Source organism: Perca flavescens, chromosome 2, assembly GCF_004354835.1.
Source record: "Perca flavescens isolate YP-PL-M2 chromosome 2, PFLA_1.0, whole genome shotgun sequence".
Lineage (NCBI taxonomy): Eukaryota > Metazoa > Chordata > Actinopteri > Perciformes > Percidae > Perca > Perca flavescens.
The window spans coordinates 12,310,532-12,332,654 of NC_041332.1; the positions used below are offsets into that span (position 1 = coordinate 12,310,532).

Below are 22,123 nucleotides of genomic sequence, written 5' to 3' on the forward strand. Positions count from 1 at the left end.
GTAGGCTTCTTCTCAGATATAAAACTCTAGTGGCAGATTGAGACTGGCTGTGATATATTATTATATATTGGGCGATATGTTTGGATCAGAGGATCCCACTGGTGTGATGCAAGTAAGCAGCATTTTTAATGTTGTAGGCTACTTTGTTGAGGTCCATAATGTAACTCTATATAGACTACTGCTGTTGGTTAGATTGACATTTTATAAACTCATCATAGGTTTTATACAGTATATAGAATTATAATATGAAAAGAAAATTGTACTTAGCTGTCAAATAAATGAGTAAAAACACAATACTCCCTACTGAAATATAGTGGTACCATAGGGAGTAACCAAAGGGAGTAACCTAAAGTACTAGCATATAATGGAAATATCAGTCAAGTATACATAAAATTGTACTGAAGTAGAGCACTTGACCAAACTTACTTAGTTGCAGTCCACCATTGGTAACCAGTAAGCTAGATAGCGCAGTACTCTTCAGAAAGAGTAGCTTGCTTTCACTTTTGATAGTCACTTAGCCTACATTTTGTAATACAATGTTTTTACTTAAGTTAAATGTTAAATGTGAACGTTTTTGTTATAGCAACATTGAGGAATTTACTTTTAGTTGAGTAAATAATTCAAAAACATTTTCTCTTCAAACATTAAATGACCACGTAAACCGACAACATTAATTTGTGCTCGAAAACTGTTTTTTTAAATCCCACTCAGACTACATTTCCCGTCAGTACTCTGTTTTCAGAAACGATGAGCGACCAGCAACCGACATTCAGCCAATCACATCGCAGAATATGGCTTTCTCGTTCAGTGATTGGCTGATTTTGCACTGATCTTCCCACGATGCTTTGCTGCACCGCCTTGGAATTCAAATCGAGCGGACCAATCAGAGAGCGCCGTAACGACCTAGGCAGCATTTTAAATTTGTACCAGACACTGTTGTCAAAAGGCAGGACGGAGTAACGCTGCAGCCACCGAGGGACTGGTCTGGCAATTAGTTTCATGTCTGCCTCAGGTTTTTTTTAAATCTTGAGATTCGCATGCACTACATTTTTTTTTATCGTTAAATTAAATGTTTGAATAACGTTCGCGTTCAAAGGTGGTTAACGTTAGTTTTGATTTGAATTCACAAGTGTATGGCAGCAAGCTAGCTTCCAGGGCTAAACTAACGTCGGTTAAGGCAGGGTTAACAATAGTTTGACCCTTGCAGAAATTATCGCTACCTCGACTGCTGAAGAGTTTTAAGCGTTTCTTTTAAAGAGCACAACATGAGTGCAGGTATCGCGAAGCCGGCGAATCCGTCGGCACATGTCGACCCAAAATCAGCTCCTCTTAAAGAAATCCCCGATGTCCTGGTTGACCCACGCACCTCGAGGAGATACGCGAGGGGAAGATTCCTCGGAAAAGGTGGTTTCGCCAAATGCTACGAAATTACAGATATGGAGACGAAGCAGGTTTTCGCTGGAAAAATCGTGCCCAAGTCTCTGATTCTGAAGCAGCACCAGAGAGAGAAGATGACCTCAGAAATCGCCATTCACAAGAGTCTCAACCACGCGAACGTCGTGGGTTTCCACGGGTTTTTCGAAGACGATGACTTTGTCTTTGTTGTTCTGGAAATCTGCAGGAGAAGGGTGAGTGTCGTGAGAAAATGCATATATACGTTCTCTAGTGAACACGCTTCTCACTCAGGGCCAACGGTCATCACGGCGGTCTCTTCCGTTGTCCTAACGTTACCAGTCCAAGTGGAGGTATCTTAAACCGTAAGAAAAGCTAAGGGAGTTTTGAACTGGTCGGGTTAAAGTCCTTGAACGTAACGTTTAACCAGTCGGTATACAAAAATCCTTAATAGTTGCTGACATTTTCCCCCTTTTTGGTGCTGCCATGGTCACTTCCCAAATATTTGCTTTGAATTGACTTGTCCAGTCAACACTCCTCCTTAACACTGCATTATTGCCATAGTGGCCATTTCAAGTCTTGTAGCAAGAAAATGAGTTGGACTAACTTGGTCATAAGTGTTTCATTAGTTTTCTTCGCCTGATCATTTTTTTTTCTTCCATTTCAGTCCTTGTTGGAGCTGCACAAGCGTCGTAAGGCTGTGACTGAGCCAGAAGCTCGCTACTACATGACCCAGCTGCTCAAGGGTGTCCAGTACCTGCACAACAACCGAGTCATCCACAGAGACCTGAAACTGGGCAACATCTTCCTTAATGATGACATGGAGGTCAAGATAGGTAATCTGCTCTGTTAGATTGCACAAGATTAGACTCCAATCCTCTTGCCATATCCTAGAAGGGTAATGCATACCTGTAACATTTATCAAGACTCTCAAACAAACCTGTTGGTCCAGTAATAAATGGTACGGGCCCAGCCCTCACGGGAACATGTCGTACTTCCTGGATGAGTTGTTTCCGTTGACTGGTAGGGACATTTCCAAGGCCCAAAACGCACAAATACGTTTTTTTTTTTTTTTTTAATTAAAATGGCACATTAAAAACATTTGTCCTTCATGTTCACACACAAACTCCGCTGATTTACTAAAAAGCTTGTCCGTCTCTCTTTTCTAGGGGACTTTGGTTTAGCCACTAAGATCGAGTTTGATGGCGAGAGGAAGAAGACCTTGTGTGGGACGCCCAACTACATTGCACCCGAAGTGCTTTGTAAGAAAGGCCACAGCTACGAAGTGGACGTCTGGTCGCTCGGGTGCATACTGTGAGTCTGAACGCACGAGCACACCTGGGAGACGCGCACCTGTTTTACAGTTGTTTCTTTTAGCTATAAATCCAGTTGAGTTGCATTACTGGCCTTCGAGGTTCAATGGTTCTTGAGTAGGGCTGGGTATCGTTCAACATTTTTTTTGGGTACCTCTTCCCCGACGATTCCTTTTTTTTCACTACCAATTTTATGAAATCCATTTTTAATGAAGAAATTACACATGAAGGCACAAATCTTTTTATTTTTCAGCTCCTAGTACACAAGCCCCATCTCTGTTCGTAACATAGTTTTTCCAGCATGCCTTTAAAACGTGTACCGTTAGACAGCCAATCGCAAGCATTGTTAGATCTTGGTAGAAGCATGCTTATTGGCTCAGTGACGCGGATGAGATTTACACCTTTTTTTTAGGTATTGAACGACGTACTCTAAACTTTAGCGGCAATTGGATCGGTTTCTTAAAAGTATAGAATTTGGTACCCAGCCCTATTCTCGAGGAAGCTACAGCCAGCTATACCACAGGCCAAGCGTTGGACACGCATTGCACTAGTTCTACATGATTCAGCGTAGTGGGATCAATGTCCTCCATGTCTGTGTCCTCTCAGGTACACTTTGTTGGTGGGTAAGCCCCCATTTGAGACCTCCTGTCTGAAGGAGACCTACAACCGCATTAAGAAGAACAACTACACCATCCCCTGGGTAAGCCTGACTCATGTAGCACCCAATGTTCCTTCAAAGTTTAATATAGATGGATGGAGCTTTTTACACATTTCATTTCAAAATCTGAATTTACCACACTCTGCAGCACATCAACCCGTTGGCGTCGGCGCTCATCAAGCGGATGCTGCAGGCGGATCCCACCCAACGGCCTACCATCGCTGAGCTACAAGTGGACGAGTATTTTACGTCTGGCTACATCCCCACACGTCTGCCCACCACTTGTCTCACTGTGCCCCCCCGCTTCTCCATTGCCCCCTCCACAGCTATGGAGCTCAACCAGAGGCGCCCGCTGACTGCTATCAACAACAAAGGTAATGGTCCCAGCAGTTAAAGACCTGACTACTTCTTACCAAAGAAGCCTTTTTGTCCACACATTATTGGAACAGTTCTGAACTGGTTTGGCTGCACAGGATATAGTGTTAATGACTTTGTTTCTCTTTCCAGCAGGGACCGAGAAGGGGGACATGAAGGACGAGCCTGTGCAAAGGTGATTAGGACAGATGTTTGTGCAATGTTTTGAGATGCAACTACTACATTTAAACAGTTAAACAAATCAACAGTGAAAACACCTTAAACTGAAATAACTCATACTTTTCCCGTTTTTTTGAAATAATTTTTCTTCATTCAGTATTTACTTTTTTATTTTTAGTATTTACTATGTGCAAAATAATCGTTTTTCTCGATTACTGTTTTGGGGATCGTTAGTTGCCTAAATCGAAGAGGAAAAAAAGAAAAATAACTGCATAGACAGGACCAGGGCTGGGCAAAATATCACTATTACACCTATCGTGATATGAGACTAGGTATCGTCTTAGATTTTGGATATCGTAATATGACACCAGTGTTGTCTTTCCTGGTTTTACAAGCTGCATTACAGTAAAAAAGGTGTCATTTTGTGAACTTACCAGACTGTACTAGCTGTTCTATTATTTGCCTTTACCCACAGTAATCCACATTACTGATGATTATTTATCAAACGTAATTTGTATTTTGTGAAAGCACCAAATGTGAACCATGCAATATCGATACTGAGGTGCTGGGTCAAGAATATCGTGATATTTGATTTTTCTGTGTTGCCCGACCCTAGATAGGAATGCTCACAACTTCTTTGAATCCTTTTGATGTAATAACTGCTGTGACTTGTGTATTCTGTGTAGGGAGCCTGAGCCATCAGAAAACCACCTGAAAGACATGCTGCATCAGCTCAACAGCATCATCGCTGCCAAGCCCTCGGAGAAGGCGGTCATCTGCCAAGGTCTTCAGTTTAGTCGACCAATCCTTTTTCGTATATCAGTGTTGCAGATTTCAGATGTTTGGATAATCTTTGTCAACATTGTAAACAAATATCTTTTGTTGAATTTGTTTTTCTAGAAGAGGCTGAGGATCCTGCATGTATTCCCATCTTCTGGATCAGCAAATGGGTCGACTACTCTGATAAATATGGACTAGGTAAGCATTGGACTGTGTTCCCACGGCCATCTGCCAGCTCGACGTTCTTTTTTATGAAACTTACGTCCGATTCAACAATGTTTGTACCGATGGACATTACAAAAACTAATGTGGCTATTTATGTTTACTGTCAAATGTAGGGAACAGACTGTCGCACAGGGTTTTCACGGGGTCTAAAATTTCAAAATTTTAGGCCTTTAAAAAGTAAAATTCACAAAAGTATTGTGTTCTAGGTCTTAAAGTGCTCATCTTATGCTTTTTCCACGTTCCTTTGTGTTTTATATCTTTTTGTGCATGTAATAGGTTTACAAAGTGAAAAAGCCCAAAGTCCACCCCAAAGGGACTTCCCATCTCCAACAGAAAACACTGTTCACCAACTGCTCCAAACAGCTCTATTGTAGTCCAGCTTTTACTTCAGAGTCAAACGTGCGTCACTTTGTAACACACGTTATAATGCTCGCCTAGCTGCTAGCGTGGCACTCCCTCATACTCTGCAACTAACAAGCTAGCAGTACTTAGCTGTGCATGCGACTCCCAACAAAGATGGAACAGAAGTGAGACGTCTCACTCTGTAGCTAAAACAGGAGAGAGCAACACACAGGGTGAAAAGAGGAGCTGCAGCAATGTGCAGTACAACCAAAATATGACTTTTTTTTATTTTATTTTTTTATATTAAACCACAAACTTATTCTGTTACAACCTAAATACAAGTATGAACCTGAAAATGAGCATAATATGAGCACTTTAAATAATTTTAAACAAGTCTTAAGTTTTCCTACGTCCATGTAATGCTACTGCTTATTGACATCCCCCCCCTCCCTCCCCCGTGGTGTTCTTTTTTTCTTCTAGTCCATATATATATTTTGCTGTATACATACAGATCATTATTACTTGGGGTTTTTTTTTATTACGGATTAATAATTTTATTTATTTTGCAAGTACTTTTGTGACTGTATTTTGTTCCTTTTTTTTATGTCGTGATATAGGTCTTAAATTTCATTCATAAAGGTCTTTTAAAAAGTCCTGCAGAAACCCTGTTTGCTGCTGACATTTTGTCTTGGAATAGCAGGAAAAGCTGATGTAACTGATATCGTCAACGATGGCTCGTTGAGTTTTTTAAGTGTCCCAGTGAGCCAGCATGTACAATACCAGGGCCCTGAAACCTACACACCAAAATGGAATGCAGCCATCAGTGTCCGGTTATGAAATGTCAAACTGCCATTAAAAAGGTTCTTAAGTAACAGGAAATGGCTGTAGTGAAGTGCCAAATGTGTGTTTTAGGTAGCTAAGAAACAACGGTGGCATTATGTCGTTTGTCCACAGAGAGCGCTGGCGAGTTTAATTTTTAACAGTTAAAAATTCTTCCAAAACAAATGTAATTTTTAGTGTGGTTTTTTTTTTTTTTTTTTTTTTTTTTTTAAATCAAGTTTCCAATGTGTATTTCAGGTTACCAGCTCTGTGACAACAGCGTGGGCGTGCTGTTCAACGACTACACGCGGCTGATCATGTACGCTGACGGAGACAGTCTGCAGTACATCGACAAGGCGGCGGCTGAATCCTACCTCAGCGTGCGCTCCTACCCTACCACTCTCAACAAGAAGGTCAGTAGTCCACTTTACATCTCCCTCCCAAACCTTGGATGACATTTTGTAATTTGTAGAGCTGATCCTTTCTAAGTCTGTCCGCTTAACGTCTCTTTAACGCCGTATCGCACTTGGTGACCACGACGGGGATGCTCACGTACTGGTCCTCTCTTCCCCGTTCTAGATAACATTGCTGAAATATTTCCGCAACTACATGAGCGAGCACCTGCTGAAGGCCGGCGCCAACATGGCTCGGCGGGATGGGGACGAGCTGGCGCGGCTGCCCTACCTCTCCCTCTGGTTCAGGACCAAGAGCGCCATCGTCCTGCACCTCACCAACGGTGCCGTTCAGATCAACTTCTTCCAGGTTAGATGCACGCCACACCTTCTCTAGGGCTCGCTACCTAATTCAATGCTTTTTTTGGGGGGTGAGCACCGCCCGCGTTGCCTCTGAAGTATCGAAAAATGTCATTCACTGCCCAACTTTAATACCCAAGGAGTAAATCTCATCTGCGTCTGTGAGCCAATAAGCACGCAGCATGCTTCTACCAAGAACTAATGATGCTTGCGATTGGCTGTCTTAATGTTGCACGTCGTAGAGGCAGGCAGGAAAAACGGGGCTCATGTAGTAGGAGCTGTTTGATTTTATGAAATTGACATTGGGGGGGGGGGTGGTATTGTTTTGGAACCGGTATCAAAGTCACAGTATCGGAATAACGTTTTTGTACGATACCCAGCCCTAATCTTCTCCCAATAGTTTTTATTTTTTATATTAATACATATAAAACGTCCTACATTAACTGAATTTTGCCCACCCATTCTGAACCGGTTTCCACTGACCCCTCTCTGCCAGGACCACACCAAGCTGATCCTGTGTCCGCTGATGGGCGCCGTGACCTACATCGACGAGAAGCGAGAGTTCCGCACGTACAAGCTGTCCCTGCTGGAGGAGTTCGGCTGCAGTAAGGAGCTGGCCAGCCGCATTCGCTACGCCAAGCTCATGGTGGAGAAACTGCTGGACAGCAAGCCTGCCGCCGCCGCCGCAACTTAGACCACTTTACACCACACCTTCAATCACTTGTCTTGTCTTTAATCACCGCCTCACTTCCACTTCCGGTCTGCCAGCTGCTTGGAGGATGGAACAGACCCTTAAATTGTCCTGCATTTTTCGAGTTTCCATTTTTATCCTTATTTTTTTCTTCTTTTCTTTTTTTCTTCATGTTAACAAACCGTTATTTAACTTTCTTGATTAAGCTTAATCTTGACAAAAAAAGCGTTCCTGCCGACATAATCTTAAGATGGCTGCAGACCAGTTGACCCTGTGTGTGTTTAAATGAGACTTGGAGAAAAAGATGGATGTCAGGTGTTCAAATCCTCTTGAAGTTGAAACTTTCTTCCCAGATTGCTTTCTGCTCCGTTTGTTTGTTCATGGATCAGGCGAGATGTTAAACCTAAAGCTGAGCGGACAAACGTGTGGTGGCGATTTGAGACCGACTGGATGTGGTGGTGGGGGGGGACTTCTCTGGTCTGCTTCTCTAGTTTTGTCTGTTTTTATCGTCTGTATGTAGAGAAATGGACCATGTTTATACGTCTTCATCATGCACATTCTTCCTGTGTTTTTACTCCTTTTTTATAAATCTATTTTAGATGTCTTGTCTTTTTCAACAGGACGTGCAAGCTTGTACATACTGCTGAATTTGCATACTTGATGTAAAGATGGTTTAATTTTGCCCAAGTTTAAATAAAGACTCTGTTGAACTTGACAAATTACTGTGGTTTGTTTTGCCCACATTTGCGGTTTAAAGGTTATCTGCACACAAAAACAAGACATTAGATATACATTTGAGTAAAAGTTTGTTCTTTACCAAGGAAATTATTCTTGACCAAAAAAGTCCTTTAAAAGGTAAATTTGATCCATAGCAGCTATCAGTGTAAATAGAGACTTTATAGTCCATTTCTGTCAAGATTATTTTAAAGTATTTTTGTTGATTATAGGCCAGCTGTGACAATTACAGATGAGTGTTAAAATCTAGGAAAGTAAAACTTCTCTGCATGTCTAATAAGTACTAAAACCAAGAACATTGAAGGTATTTTTCCTTCAGAAAACAAGCTTTACACAAAAAAAGCCATTTTATCATTGGTGCAAAGTACTGAGATCTCTGGATTCTCTACACAACTTTTCTTTTTTATTTTGAGAATATATCAACTTGTCAATTGCCTTTCATACATCCCCGCCATTTTACGCTAACTCTAGATGAACAACCTCAGGAGTTTGACTATGGAGCAATGGAGAGAATTATACAAAATGTTTTAGGAGATGATTGTTAGGTGTACAGTCGTTATTATACAAGCACCAAGCTATCTTCATTAATGTCAGGACACTCTGAACCGTGTAGAGCAGGGGTCTTCATTGTTGTATTTAAGCCAAGGACCCCTTAACTGAGGGAGACAAATCAGCCAATATTATGTATATATATATATATATATATATATATATGTATATAATTAAGTTGCATATTAAACTGGGGCTACAAAAACGTGTGGGCATCCTAAATCTACATACAATACATACATTTTTAGTGGATAGAATACTAAGCTTTTAAAATAATTGTTGGCATGATTTTATAAATCATGTTTTAATGATGTTAAACGTACATGTGGCACAGTGAATTATAGGATTAACTGTCTCTGGGTTACTACCTTAGTGACTAAAGGTAGCCTGTCATCAATTGTTTTTTTTCACAAATAGACTGACTTATATTTGCTCATATGTTGGATTTATGTTAAAGGCCCTGAACACCCACACAGGTGTTTATAAGTTAATGTGGCTGATTGGACCTTTTCCAGGACTGTGTGAGTGATTGACATCTTCCTGAGTCCACTCTTAGTGTTGTTGCACCTGTTAAGGCGGGACAAATGACACCTTTTTCATCCTTATTGGTCGTAAGAATTAATAAATTCCAATCAAAGCTCCGGCCCACCTTCAACCTGAAATGAGTCTAATCAGCCAGAATAACTGAGAACACCTGTGTTCAGAGGCTTTAAGACATTTTTTTTTTTTTTTTTTTTTAACTTTCAAAAAAGTAACAATTTGGTGACCCCACCCCCCTGAGGACCCCCCCTGTTGAAGATCTCTCATGTAGAGCAATCATTTGGCGCCACCTGGCTGACACAAAGAGCCATTACAGCTTCATTTACAGTATTTGAAAATAAGTGGCATACATTTCTCAATTCTCTAAATTAACTTTTTCTCAACACACAATTAATCGACATGCAAAATGCAACCAAAAAATGTCTCAGACCGAACTGAAAAAAAAAAAAAAAAAAAAAAGAGTATACTTAGTGACTCATAAATCTGACCTTAATTACAGGTAACATTCCAATGTGAATTATTTTTGTTATTGTCGATGCTTTTTTTTTTGCATAAGCCAATATTGATAAATTCATGAATTTTCATAGCCATTGCATGCGTTTCGTATAAAAGCTGATTTTTTTTTTTTAGTAGTTTAGTCCACAGACTACGCTGAAAAATGAACTGAGTGTTGAGAACTGTGTCTTACAAATTGTAAATACAAAAACTGTAACTATACATCTGTATTTAGGTGATGCTCTTATATATATTTTGAAATTAAACAAATGTGAGAAAGAGATTTACTTCCTTACTTAGGGCAATGCTGGCAGGATAAATAGCGGTTTGCTTTGATCAAACTTGTAATCTTTGCCATGAACAAACAAACAATCACACAGACCTACACTTATTTTTTTTATAGAATAATAATAATAATGATACAATTATTTGGACAGGGTTGTTTACACATTTGACAAATAGGAAACACCATTTCCTAACTGTCCATCTTCTAAAAATATAAATACAGAATGTTTAAGATGGTTTTGGTCAACCTTAGCAATATAAAAGTAGACAAAAATACAACAGAATTCACAAATGTTTAATGTAAATTATAAACAAACCTTGGCAACACTTCTTTTTCTTTAAATATAAGAAATATAACTATGTATTCAAGTAACCACAGTAAAGAACAGTCAAAACAGCAGCAGTAATAAAAGGTTGTTATGGGTTACAGTGGTCTAAAAAGTGAAAATCCAGCATCAAGTAAACATTCTCACACGAGTGTGATACTGGCGCTCTAAAAACATTAGTGTAGCAAGGCTGGAGGAGGTTCAATTTAGAAGCACTCCACCTTTAACCATTCAGTCTCGTTGAGGTTATGTTACGTATAAAGACCATGACTTTATAAAGTTTACAGTATATTGTTTTAATCTTAGCAGTATGATGAACTAGGATGTTAAAATCTTTATGTAAACATTCATATAATGACAAAATGACATTCTGATTTGATAAAAGTAATCAGCGTTGACGGCAGAGTGAAGCCTGACTCGTACTGTAACAGTGTAGAGTAACGTCTCCGTTGTGATGTCCAGTCACCAACGTACCTCCGCCCCCCCATCGAACCAGCTGCCAGCCTTCGCTCTCAGGAGCCCACACCATCCTGGAGGTCGCCCGCTGCCCGAGGTCCCACACACACACACAGCCACTCTGACTCAGGCCAACCACGCTGGAGCTGTGAACATCAGCTTCACACAGCCTGCAGAACACAGAGCCACATGGGAGTGGTAGTTACATGGGTTTATATGTACAGAGTAGAAATGGTTCAATACTAGTTTTTGCTTACGATACCGATACCTGAACTTGTGTATCGGCCGATACGGAGTACTGATCCGATACTAGTGTATTAAAAGATACATATATTTTTATTATGTTTTAACAGCTGTATACTACTATCTAGTGATGGCCAAATGAAGCTTCGTGAAGCATTTTCATTATTTTCTAAGCCCTCTAGATGGCGCTCTCTGTTCATCAAAGGGTTGAGAATACACAGAATTGCAATGCCTTAGGCCTTTCTCTTAAAAGCAAGAACGCCATCTAGTGGGCTCAGAAATATATATATAATAAAGAAAATGCTTCAAGAAGCTTAATTTGGGCATCACTACTACTGTCCCTGTATGGATGTGATATGGTTCCTATCATTGTTGTTAAACTCTTTGTGAAACATGAACAATCACAAACAATGAACTTTCTTTTATTATCCAGTTTGACAGCGAGTCATAACGGAAAAAAAACAAACTACTTTAAAAAGGTGCCCTGCCACACGTATTTCATTACTTTGTGGTGATGTCTGAAGTTCTACCATGGACTCTGTAACATTCTTTGTGGAAAATATGCCTTGGTTACCTTGTTTCAAGCCTTTCTAGCGTGGTATAGAAAGCCTACAGGAAGACTCGGCTCAATTTCTGCCAGTTCTCATTAATATTCAACAAGCTAAGCTGTTTGAATCTGATTGGCTAACAGCTAGCCAATGAGAGCCTGGCTGTCAGAATCCTTTACCCAGCCCAACTGGGTGAGCTAATGAATAGTAATGAGCTCAGGCAATAGGATGTCAGACTGACCAGCTTTTGTAATTGGCCTGATTTCTCTGCCTATTTCTTTTCAGTGGCTAGAGCTGACAGAGGAGGTAACAGTTCATTTTCACATTCACCACATAACACAAACACATATGGACCTAACATATTTCAAAAAATGCAAGTAAAAACGGTTTTGTATGGTAGGGCACCTTTAAATTAGATTTTCTGAATAAACTCCAGTACTTGCCGATACCGGTACCAGCATTTTAGGTGGTATCGGAGGCTTTTCCGATACTGCTATCGGTACATCTCTAGTACAGAGACACACAAATACATCAGTCCTCATCTCACCTGCCAGACCAGGCTTTGGGGGGATGCAGCCGAGTAGCCAGGACACATTTTCCACTCAGAGGGTTAACGGCAACCAAAGAGAACAGGGCGGTCTTCTTCCTTTCCTCTTTTGAACACATTTGATCTTTGGCTTCTTCCGCCAGAGAGCTGAGCAACTGATGCTGCAGCAGGACAAACAACACTCCCTGTGCACCAACACACACACAAAAACACACAGGAGTAAAATCATCTGAAGAGTGAGACAGTTATGGTGGCACAGGCAATTTCACGACAACAGCCAGCTCCCCTCTGCACGCAAAGCACATAGACTTACGCAGTAAGAGTATCCTCTGAGACAGGAAGTGTGTGATAAACCATCTCCGAGGATAATTCTCCGCAGCTGCTGTCCAGTCTTTAAATTCCTGTATCACAGAAAATACATTCAACTGTAAACAGCAGAAGTGCACGTGAGAGCCAAATCTGGATGCTATTCTAACGATCATCATTATTTCTCTCAAAGAGGAAACATGTTTATAGGTTCAACATTTAAATTAATTCTGTTAATTCTCATCCAGCTAATTCGGTTATTTAAACGCAGTTGAAGAGAGTTGAAAACGATCAGAATTTGTATTAAATACCTTATTCAAATCTCTCAAAAAGCAGCTTTAATTGCTAAACAATTTTAAAATAAGTAAGTTTTGCAGTTAATAATTTAAAACATTTGAATGTTCAAATGACAAATTCAATGGACAAATTTTTGTTGCTCACGGTATCTCAACCTAATTTTGTATTTGTTCTTCTTTAGTGTATAGCCTTTTTCTTTTGTTGCATATTTATTTGTATGTAGGTATTGGCAACTCTTATTATTCTGATTGAATTGCTGTAGTCCCATCAAATTAAACCAACTCCAAACAGAAGGGACCACGTTTAACATCTGAACCAAGGACATTACATCGCTTTTTAACATTACATCCATCTGGTACATGCTTTAGCCCAAGCAACTAACAACAACAACAACAACAACGGCAGTAGGGATGTAACGGTATGAACATTTAACCTCAGGGTTATAGTGACCAAAATTATCACGGTTTTCTAGCCTGGATGCCAGCCAAACTTAGCCCCGCCCACAACATTCGAGGTCTGGAAGTTCTGCTAGAATCTGAGTATGACCACGTCAGGCTAACGATTTTCAATATTATCACAGTATTTTTAAGTGTGTTAAATATGTTCAGAAAGCACTGACAGGCCTACACGAGCTGAAATAGTTTCAAAAAGTGTAACAGTGTTTATTACAAAAATATAGTCAATAGGCTGATAAATGTCCTGAGCGCTGTCATTTCCTCCTTCCGCCATGATTCCAACTTCAAGAAACGCACGTTGTAGGCTACGCATTGCGCCTGCGCGGCAACTTCAGGAGACTCGGATGAAGCTGGGAAGGATTAAACACACGGTTTTCCACACCGTGGTAATCCACCATGATAACAATGATATTTTAAATGAAAACACTAATTGTTATCGTCAACATTTTTATCATGATTTACGGTTACACCGGTAATCGTTACATTCCTAAATGGCAATAAACGCAGGAACAAAAGCTAAATGTCATCAAATATTTTAAAGGACATTTTGCTGCGTGGTAACAATTAGTGTGGCAATGGCTTCTCCGTTACAATCTTCCTTACCAGACGAAGAGGTTTCCGCCCTCATCTGTGCCGATCAGAGCATCTGAAAGCCCGTCCACTGGAGCGAGGGCCCCGACACAAACGCCAGGACACAAGAGAGTCTGAGAGTTCCATGTGCTGAGAGAGAGATGAGACACTGAGATATATCTGTGCAATGAGGAAATAACTGAGATAGAATAAATACGCCAACTGTGCGTTACCTGCCACTGTCTGACAGCGTAAACACCTGCAGGGTGGAACCAGATGCTGAGTGGGAGGAGCTAACAACTCTGGATTTAGACACACCCACAACAGTCTGGACGACGCCCTCACAGAGCTGCACTTGCAAGAGGCTGGAGCACGAAAGCATCCTGTGCACATGGACAACCGACACACAGTTACGTTTAAGATGAACCCTGAACCCTTCCACGGGCACAATTAATAAACCTATTTTCAGATGTCCAGATGAAAAATGTCCTTGATTAGCACTAGGCTTAATACTTGTCCAGACAATTAGCCAAATGTGTTTTTAAATACATGGCAGAAAGTACGATGAGTGTTTGTTTTTTTACCTCACTTCTCTGATTTCCAACTGACCCAGAGTCACACAGATCAGCCCGGCAGCATCCGGGACAGGAAACACACTGATGACTGGCTGTAAACACACAGAGGAATGAATCATCCACATTAAAAAAAAAAGTGTTGCAAGTTTGACCAAATTAATGTGTGCCATATTAGAAAGTGTCCCATTTCGTCCTTGAAACAGGGAATGTGAACTCTTGTCCTATTTTAGTGCCTTTAAAACCAGACTTTGAATTTTGATTTATTCGCTTATTAGTTTATCTTAAAGAGATTGTTTTTTCCAGATCTGTGACATCTTTGTGTGGGCAGTGTGTTAAGTTGAACAGTGTTTGGCTTCCCTTTGTGGCGCTAGTGCACAGAGCTCCCTACGGAGGTCTGCCAAGATCCGCTGGACGACAAAAAAACGTCTCCCACTTTCCCCACAAAGATGACGCAGAGCTGGTTTAAAATCGACAAAGTATCCCTTTAATGTATGCCGTTTGTCCTTGATTGACAAATAAACAAATAAATAATGACTCTGATATGCAGGTATGCATTCGCGCACACACAACCACACTCACCTCATTGAAGGCCCAGGTGTGTGTTAAACTCCAATCAGAAGCCGAGGTCTGACTCCAGAGACACACGGCCCACTTTCCGGCTGCTACGACACACAAATGGCCCGAGGATCCGGGCAGACAGCATGCATCCACCAGACAGCCGCCTGCTGGGGCCTGAACACACACATACACACAGCTGCAGATACACGCATTTCCTCTGCAAATAATTGCAGACTTTAATTCAAAAGTGCACGTTGCAGCCATTGCATAAGCCAAACATGAATTCCTTAATTTTTACAACCTTTTACCTTCAGTGTGTGTGTGCATCTCGTCACGTGTTCCTCCGCGGTCTCCTCTGTTCTCAGGCCTGCCTGCCCACTGGAGCCCTGTGGCGGGATGCTAGAAACTAACGTAGGTGGTTCAACCCTCTGATCATCTGTACATAACGGCACCGGTGAAGCCGGGATCTGACCGGCGGGGGAGGTGGTGGGCTGGCTAGAGAGGAGGGATGGACAAGGACAGAGAGCTGGAGGGGACAGGGCCTGGGTGGACGGGCTAAGGCGGGGAGCCAGGGTAAGAGGTGGGGCAGTGGGAGAGGAGGTCAGAGGGCGGTGGGGGGTGAGTCCTAGGGATGGTAGTGGGGGGCTGTAGGGGGGAGCAGAGGAGGGCAGGTGTGGGGTGATGAAGGGGCAGGCTTCTGATGCCAGAGGAGGGCTCAACAGGAGCTGAGAGTGCACTCTTGTGGAGTCTGGATTTTTATTTCCCACCAGTCTGTCTCTGGGAGGACTTGTGGTGGTTTCATGTGAATCTCTGGCAGCATTCAGATGCTGCGCAGGAGACTCCCCCGGAGCTTCACCGCTCTTACAAAACTGTACAGCAGTGCAGCTGTTAGAAGGTTCCTCAGGGCTTTTCTCTACAGGGCAATCTAAGGAGAGAGTCTCGATGATAGCCTTGTCTTCTGTGTGGTGGTTTGTAGACCTCTGATCCTCCAAAGGATGGACTACACCGGGAGAGACTGTTTGTTCCTCTGATGAAATGACGAAAGACTCTTTTATTTGAAGTTCATCTGAGCGCCCGATGACATAATCATTCACTTTGCCTGCAGGTCTGTCTGCAAAGTTGATGTGAGGCTGTGGTTCGACAGGGTGGTCAACAGTCCTGTGTGTGTTGTTGGCTGAGACGCTACTCTGGCTTGGAGTATTCAGAACGGCAGTATCTTGCTCAACGTATTGATCGACACAGTCGGCAGCACAGTCTTGAACCACAGACACACATTCTGTTGAGGTGGTGCGAGCCTGACACTCTGGGTAAAGGTTTTCAGTCTGCTGCTCTCCAGGGATTTTCATGATATCTTGTTTGGCTGACCCCTCAGTTAAGGACTGGCTTGTCAATTTATCTTCATGCTTGTGCTCTATTGACAAGTTCTGGAAGTCTACAGGCCGTGTAGCAGCTTGTTCTGTTTCAGTGGGGTGGGGTGAGTTGGCGATTGTGGGCGTGAGACTAAGCGCGAGTGGAAGAGGCATCATTGTGTCACTGCTGCGCTGGGTGTCAGAGCGCCGGCTGCTCCTGCGCGAGTTGTGAGAAGGCAATGTAAAATATTCAACTTCTGAATCCACAGCGACTTGGCAGAGCTTGTGCAGCTTTAGGGAAGCAAACTGGTCATCGGGGAGATGGAAATCTTGCGTAATGTCAAAGTTCATCAGCTTGTTGACCAGCGAGCCGGGGGACAGACAGGGGAGAGGAAACAGAGAAGTTTGGGCAGGTGAAGAGGAGGGCAAGAAGAGAGATTGCAAGCTTGCTGCACCTGCAGGACACAAAGTGAAAGATAATTTAATGCGAGGCAATAGTTTCAGAGTTCTCTTTTATCCATTTACTTCTCTATGTATTATGTAATTTCTACCTTTGTCTCCTAGACACTTTTATTTGGAGGTTATGGGACACACACACAACACATATTTTAATAGACGTGTGGTTATACAATGTAATGTCTTGTAAAAGTAGGTTTTGGAGCTGCAACTATTTTGATTATCAGTTAATTGTTTTGAGTAATTCACATAGTAATGTGAGTAATGACTCTTGGAAACTGTGATGGACATTTTTCACATTTCATAGACAAACCATTTAATCAGTAAATCAAGAAAAGAAACGGCATTTTAATGGACAATGAAAATAATCGTTAATTGCAGCCCCAGCAGAATGCACTACCTTGGAATGACAAGACTATGTTTTGTTTTGCAAGTAACAATGACAAAGTTGATTTGAATTGACGAGTAGAGAGAATATGCTTGCTGTGATGATGCCAATTGCATATATGACAATATGTCAGCCAGCACCGCAACAGTACGGCTGTCGTATATGTTTTAGTAGCCTTTGGACCACAATGAAGTTGGTAGTAGATAAATTAGTAGAAACATTTGCTTTTAATCATCACCAGCTTTTAATCATCTTTATATAACATTTTACTGTATCCAAACCTGTAATTACGGTAAATCAACATGCTAATATCAGCAAGACAAAGCTGTAGACCTCATTCTCTATCGCTGACACACAGATACAGAGTCATAATACAAGTCTTACTTCTACTCATCTGTGTGGATCCGTTAGTCGCATCGCTGCTCTTTAGAAAGATGGGAAAGACCTTTCCCAGATGTCCAGAGGCAGAGCTGACCTGAACTCCATCAACTCCAGAGGAAGGCCATGTGGCTGGGCTGAGGATAGACACAGACTGGGGGTCGTCCTGCGTTGGGACAGCTTCTCCCGGAGTGAGGCGGGGCTTTGGGCCATCAGCTCCATGGGGAGACGAGGAGGGAGAGAGAGGGGAGCTGGTTGGCTGGGGATTGTGGGAGGTTTGTCCGAGGCCTAGTCGATGGGTGTCTATAGAGCATCGTGGGGTCTGAGGCCTCCCTCTGCCCCGACCCCTTCTCTTCCTCCCACCTCTTGCTGGACGAGCAGTGCTGACCGTAGGAGAAAGACAAGCATCAATGTCAACCTGATGACGTGAAGCTGAGATTTGATCTGAAATCTCACTGGAGCTCTGACTGTTGAGCTCAGCACATGTGTCAGCAGACTGGGATACCATGCGGGTATCTACAGGTGCAGTTGCCGGTGAGGACAAACCGGTCCCAGCGTGTTGACCTGATCGTTCAGGGTTGTGTGCGCGCCTGTTCAATCCTCTGCCGCGCCGATGTCGCCCAACGCTGAGCTGGGAAAGTATAACGGCCTGCATGTCAGGCTGGCTCTGTGAAAATGTCATACGTCTTGTGGTTCGAACGTAGTACTCCGCTGGGAAAAGTAGTCCTTCCACCAGGGTACAGGAGTCCAGGAGACTCACACCCTTTACATCATGCTCTCCTTCAATCAACTCCCTTTTTTCTTCTTTTATTTCAGCTGTCTTATCATGAAGTTTTTCACTTTCCATTTCCTCTGCTGCATTTTTGTCAGTGTCTTTATTACTGCTGTCTTCACACAGCCTTACATCCCTCTGCCCTCTAGTATTCCTATTTTCCTCTCCTTCCTCTGTCTCCTTATTTCTTCCATTTGGTGTGACATCTTGTTCCGTTCCTTCAGTGTGTATAGCAGGGTTCCTACATGTGAGCAATAAAGAGGTTGACACCGTTTCTATTTCCCCTTCCGCTCTCAACTCCGTCTCTTTTTCCCTTTGTTTTTGTCGGCCTTGTATCTCTTTACCCGCAATATCTCCTGTTTCAGTTTGACCACTAGAGTTCCAGTGTGGAAGCAGCAGAGACTGAGATTCAGCGTCTGTACCAGAAAATAGATCTTCACTTTCATTCACCACCTCTGTTCCCTCCATTTTGACTCTCTCTCCACTTCCTTCTGTTTTAACAGTCTCCATCCTTTCTCTCTGGCTCCGTCCTTCCTCCCTGTTGTCGTCTGTACTCCTGACAGCACTCCTTCTTTGCAAGCGCAAGCGGCTGCGCTGAGACCTGAGACGCAGGCCGGGAGTGGATCTGTGACCTTTAGCTGTGTCATGGCTGGGATCTGGGGTTTGTGGGCAAGCAGCATCAGAGTTATCCAAATCTGCTAGACCTGGTAAAACATCAGAACATATGTGAATTCTTACTTCCACTGTTATTACAAGCAAACCATTGTCTGCTTCTCAAAAAGACTGTGTAATATCAGCCATATTATAAGATGTTTTGTTTTGTTTTGGGATGGATAGGCATGGGAGTAATTCATGTATCAAAACATAAGAAACACATGTATACATACATACATACATACATACATACATACATACAGGTGCACATTTACAGTACATCCAATACAAAATATATTGTTAATTTCTTGATCAAATTAGGCACCATGACAAGAGATTATTTTTAAGTGAATTAGAAGAAACTACTGTTGCCTCCTCCCTTCAACCTTATCTGCCAATATCTCCCTCCCCTTTTTACACAATCTTCCTAGACATTTTCTAGCTGCTTACAAGCACACTAACAAAAACAATAAGCCTTTAGCATAACTAAAATAGTTATATCTGGATTGCATGTAAATTTGAATGATTTAATATAGTTTGTTAAACATACAAATATAACCAGCTACAATTTTGACAAATCTATTCCCTGTTTCACTTTCAAAACTTTTACAGCATACATTCCTATCTAATTGTCACTACCGTTACGTACTGTGGAACATATTTCCTACCTGTACTTGCGGCTAATTAGGACGTACTCACCTCCAGTGTGTCTCTGGCACTGAGCTACGCTTGGGGCTGTCCCATTGGTGGTGTTCAGTATCAATGAGGATTGGTGGGGACAGGGGTTGGATAGCACCTCTGGGTCTCTCTGGTTCTGGTGTTCCTGTTGACTGATTCTGCTCTCCACAGGTCTCCGCACTGCGTCCAAACGCTCAGCACGCTGTGAGCAGATCAATGTGTCTGTGTGCGAGACAGAATTTTTACACTGGGCTTATAACAGTAAAGTGAGAGACTCTTACCTGTAGCCTCTCAGCTGTCCTGAGGTACTCCCTCTGTAACAGTGCCAACTTCCTACGAAGCTGAGTGGGTAAAATGTTAATATGTCAGCAGCAGTCAGAAGACATAGAATTAAAAGTTCATTGTGGCACTTATAGATTAAGTGTGCAGACACATGTACAGTAACGTTACCTTTTCCTTGTCATCACAGTGTAGTGTGGTCCTCAGCTGCTCCTCACAGTGCATGTTATCTTTACACTGTTCTGCAATCTGCTCACTCGGCCCTAACATCCAGGACACGCTTACAAAACACACACATGCACGACTACAAGTTAAATGTAGCTATGGCACGGCTAATATGACATTGGTTTAGGTGGTGCATCTTACGTTCCATGTTAAGTTATTTGTTAAAAAACGTTAGCTTGACATAGCTAGAGAGCTAACGGTAGCTTATTACGTTAACGTTTACAGCTTTACGAACTTAGCGTTATTTTCGTTATGCTAGCCAAAAGCACACACACATATTAATGTAAAGAGGTGACAGCAAAGTTGTCTACACACAAATGCACCTAGTTCGCTTAAACGACAATTGCCCATAAAAGTATATTAACATAGTTAATTGGTGGGGCAGACTTACAGTGGTGTGTCCGTGGAAAGTTTATTTTGGTTATCGGTTATCGATTTAGTTCCAATTTCCCGCGACTGCCTCCTACAGACTTGAGCAGTGGAGCGTTGATGACTCGATCAATCTGGTGCGGTGCATTCTGGGTGCGTTGACTCCGAAGCCAATACATCCATGAACGAAGCAGGTAATGGGAATGGGAAATGCATATGTCAATGTGGAAATGTTTATCTAGCTAACGTATGATGAACTGAAAGTTTAGCTACTTTCGTATTCACTACAAAATCATATAGCACACACATTAATAACGCCCTAGTGGAAATGTACAGTACGTAAAGTGATTTAATATGCCAAACATTTTGAAATTGCTATGTATTATGGAAAATATTTGACTATTTACCTTTTCAAGCGGATTTAACTCTTACGTTGCCGTAGTTTACTATTACAAAATTAGATACAAAAAAAGTTAGCGCTATTTTTTGGAACATTACGTCAGTTGGCACTAATGTAACTTTAGCTGAAGTATTAATGCAGCAGAAAAACACCCGCCTGTTCACTTAAAATAGGAAGCAGAAAAGTATAAAGTGAGGGGTTTCCATGAAGTAAGCATTCACATCACTAAGTACAACTATGTACGTCGTACGTACAAAGATGATGCACATATTTTAATTCATGAGGTCTGTTTTTATTTAGTTCCAGGAAGAGGAAACACAATAAGTATTAACAAAATTGAATAACAATGTATTCACGAGTAAGTAAAAATATTTACACTTCATTTAGACAGAAAAAAAACCTAGTCAAACTTTGCTAATCTTAAAATCACAGATAAATAATGGGGACATGTGGAAAGCATAAGATGCTCATCTTTAGGTGTCTGTGACATATTTGCAGGTGACTATGTTGCAAATTATATTAGTTGAATAGAATTCCAATATTTCTTTTTTTCTGAATCCCCTTATGAAATCAAAACAGTGCAGTTTGGGTGAATCTAATTAGTCAGTTAATGGCATAACTTAAATTGAAATTGTAATTGTATTTGGTTTTATCATGTATCTTGTAAAACTCAGAATATGGCAGTGTTTTGTATTCACAAATAGAATGGCAAATAGTTTTCCATCAGTCTAAAGTAGCAACAGAGACATTTTTGCTGAAATGAGGGTGCTTGCCACCTGAGAGAATTGACAGAGACACTGCCAGGAAAGAGTGTTTTCTGCACAGAGAGAAAGGGATTGGTGCATATAACGTATTAACAATAATCATATGTATGCAACCATGTTTGCTGAAAACTATCAGAAGCACTAACACAACTTCAACTGGAAGGTGTATAAATAAAAAAAGGTAATGCCAAAATAGTTGCTTTAATACACTGACAGAATTCAAAAAGTAAGTTCATATACAAACAAATAAACAAGGTGTAGACTCCTCTTTCAGAACCAATTAGAGTATAAGACTGAAATGTGAAGTTGTTTGGGATCGGTTGGGATAAAACAGTGAAATCAGGCTACAGTATATTGTCTCATAAGGGAAAACCCTACACATTTGGCACTCTGGGTAGGCTACAACTATTTCTAAAACGG

At 41.6% G+C, this 22,123-nt stretch overlaps 3 protein-coding genes across 5 annotated transcripts in view; 2 read left to right on the top strand and 1 right to left on the bottom strand.

The window, feature by feature from the left end:
• Positions 1-861: 861 nt before the first annotated feature.
• On the top strand, positions 862-8,221 carry plk1 (polo-like kinase 1 (Drosophila)). The gene is made up of 11 exons (XM_028597705.1): positions 862-1,628; positions 2,060-2,228; positions 2,562-2,706; positions 3,312-3,405; positions 3,512-3,737; positions 3,871-3,913; positions 4,584-4,681; positions 4,798-4,875; positions 6,322-6,476; positions 6,643-6,825; positions 7,312-8,221. The coding sequence occupies exons 1-11, from the start codon at positions 1,266-1,268 to the stop codon at positions 7,507-7,509; spliced, it is 1,752 nt and encodes a 583-aa protein (XP_028453506.1). The 5' UTR covers positions 862-1,265; the 3' UTR covers positions 7,510-8,221.
• Positions 8,222-10,384: 2,163 nt separating this feature from the next.
• palb2 (partner and localizer of BRCA2) lies at positions 10,385-20,736 on the bottom strand. Of its 2 annotated transcripts, none has more exons than XM_028566998.1 (13): positions 20,562-20,736; positions 20,117-20,225; positions 19,948-20,007; positions 19,688-19,868; positions 17,569-18,990; positions 15,300-16,795; positions 15,013-15,165; positions 14,443-14,525; positions 14,092-14,241; positions 13,892-14,008; positions 12,544-12,631; positions 12,231-12,415; positions 10,385-11,062 (listed from the first exon to the last, which is right to left on the bottom strand). In XM_028566998.1, the coding sequence occupies exons 2-13, from the start codon at positions 20,213-20,215 to the stop codon at positions 10,825-10,827; spliced, it is 4,272 nt and encodes a 1,423-aa protein (XP_028422799.1). In that variant the 5' UTR covers positions 20,216-20,225; positions 20,562-20,736; the 3' UTR covers positions 10,385-10,824. The 2 variants fall into 2 exon arrangements, with proteins under 2 accessions (XP_028422799.1, XP_028422791.1); XM_028566990.1 differs by having other exon boundaries at positions 17,569-19,038; positions 20,562-20,735.
• Positions 20,611-22,123, top strand: part of LOC114547667 (collagen alpha-1(XI) chain) — a 58,027-nt gene continuing 56,514 nt past the window's right edge. For both annotated transcript variants that reach the window (XM_028566966.1, XM_028566975.1), the window contains exon 1: positions 20,611-20,733. The gene's annotated coding sequence lies outside the window, so the exon portion shown is untranslated. The remainder of the gene's footprint in view (positions 20,734-22,123) is intronic.

Bases quoted from the DNA above. Each gene is read 5' to 3' on its own strand.
- palb2 (XM_028566990.1), bottom strand. From the start codon at position 20,215: ATGTTAGGGCCGAGTGAGCAGATTGCAGAACAGTGTAAAGATAACATG. The intron at 14,242-14,442 runs GTAAAAAAACAA...CCATGTGCACAG, and splicing joins TTGGAAATCAGAGAAGTGAG to GATGCTTTCGTGCTCCAGCC. The intron at 14,009-14,091 runs GTAACGCACAGT...TCTCTCTCTCAG, and splicing joins ACGCTGTCAGACAGTGGCAG to CACATGGAACTCTCAGACTC.
- plk1 (XM_028597705.1), top strand. From the start codon at position 1,266: ATGAGTGCAGGTATCGCGAAGCCGGCGAATCCGTCGGCACATGTCGAC. The intron at 2,707-3,311 runs GTGAGTCTGAAC...GTGTCCTCTCAG, and splicing joins TGGTCGCTCGGGTGCATACT to GTACACTTTGTTGGTGGGTA. The intron at 3,738-3,870 runs GTAATGGTCCCA...TTCTCTTTCCAG, and splicing joins GACTGCTATCAACAACAAAG to CAGGGACCGAGAAGGGGGAC.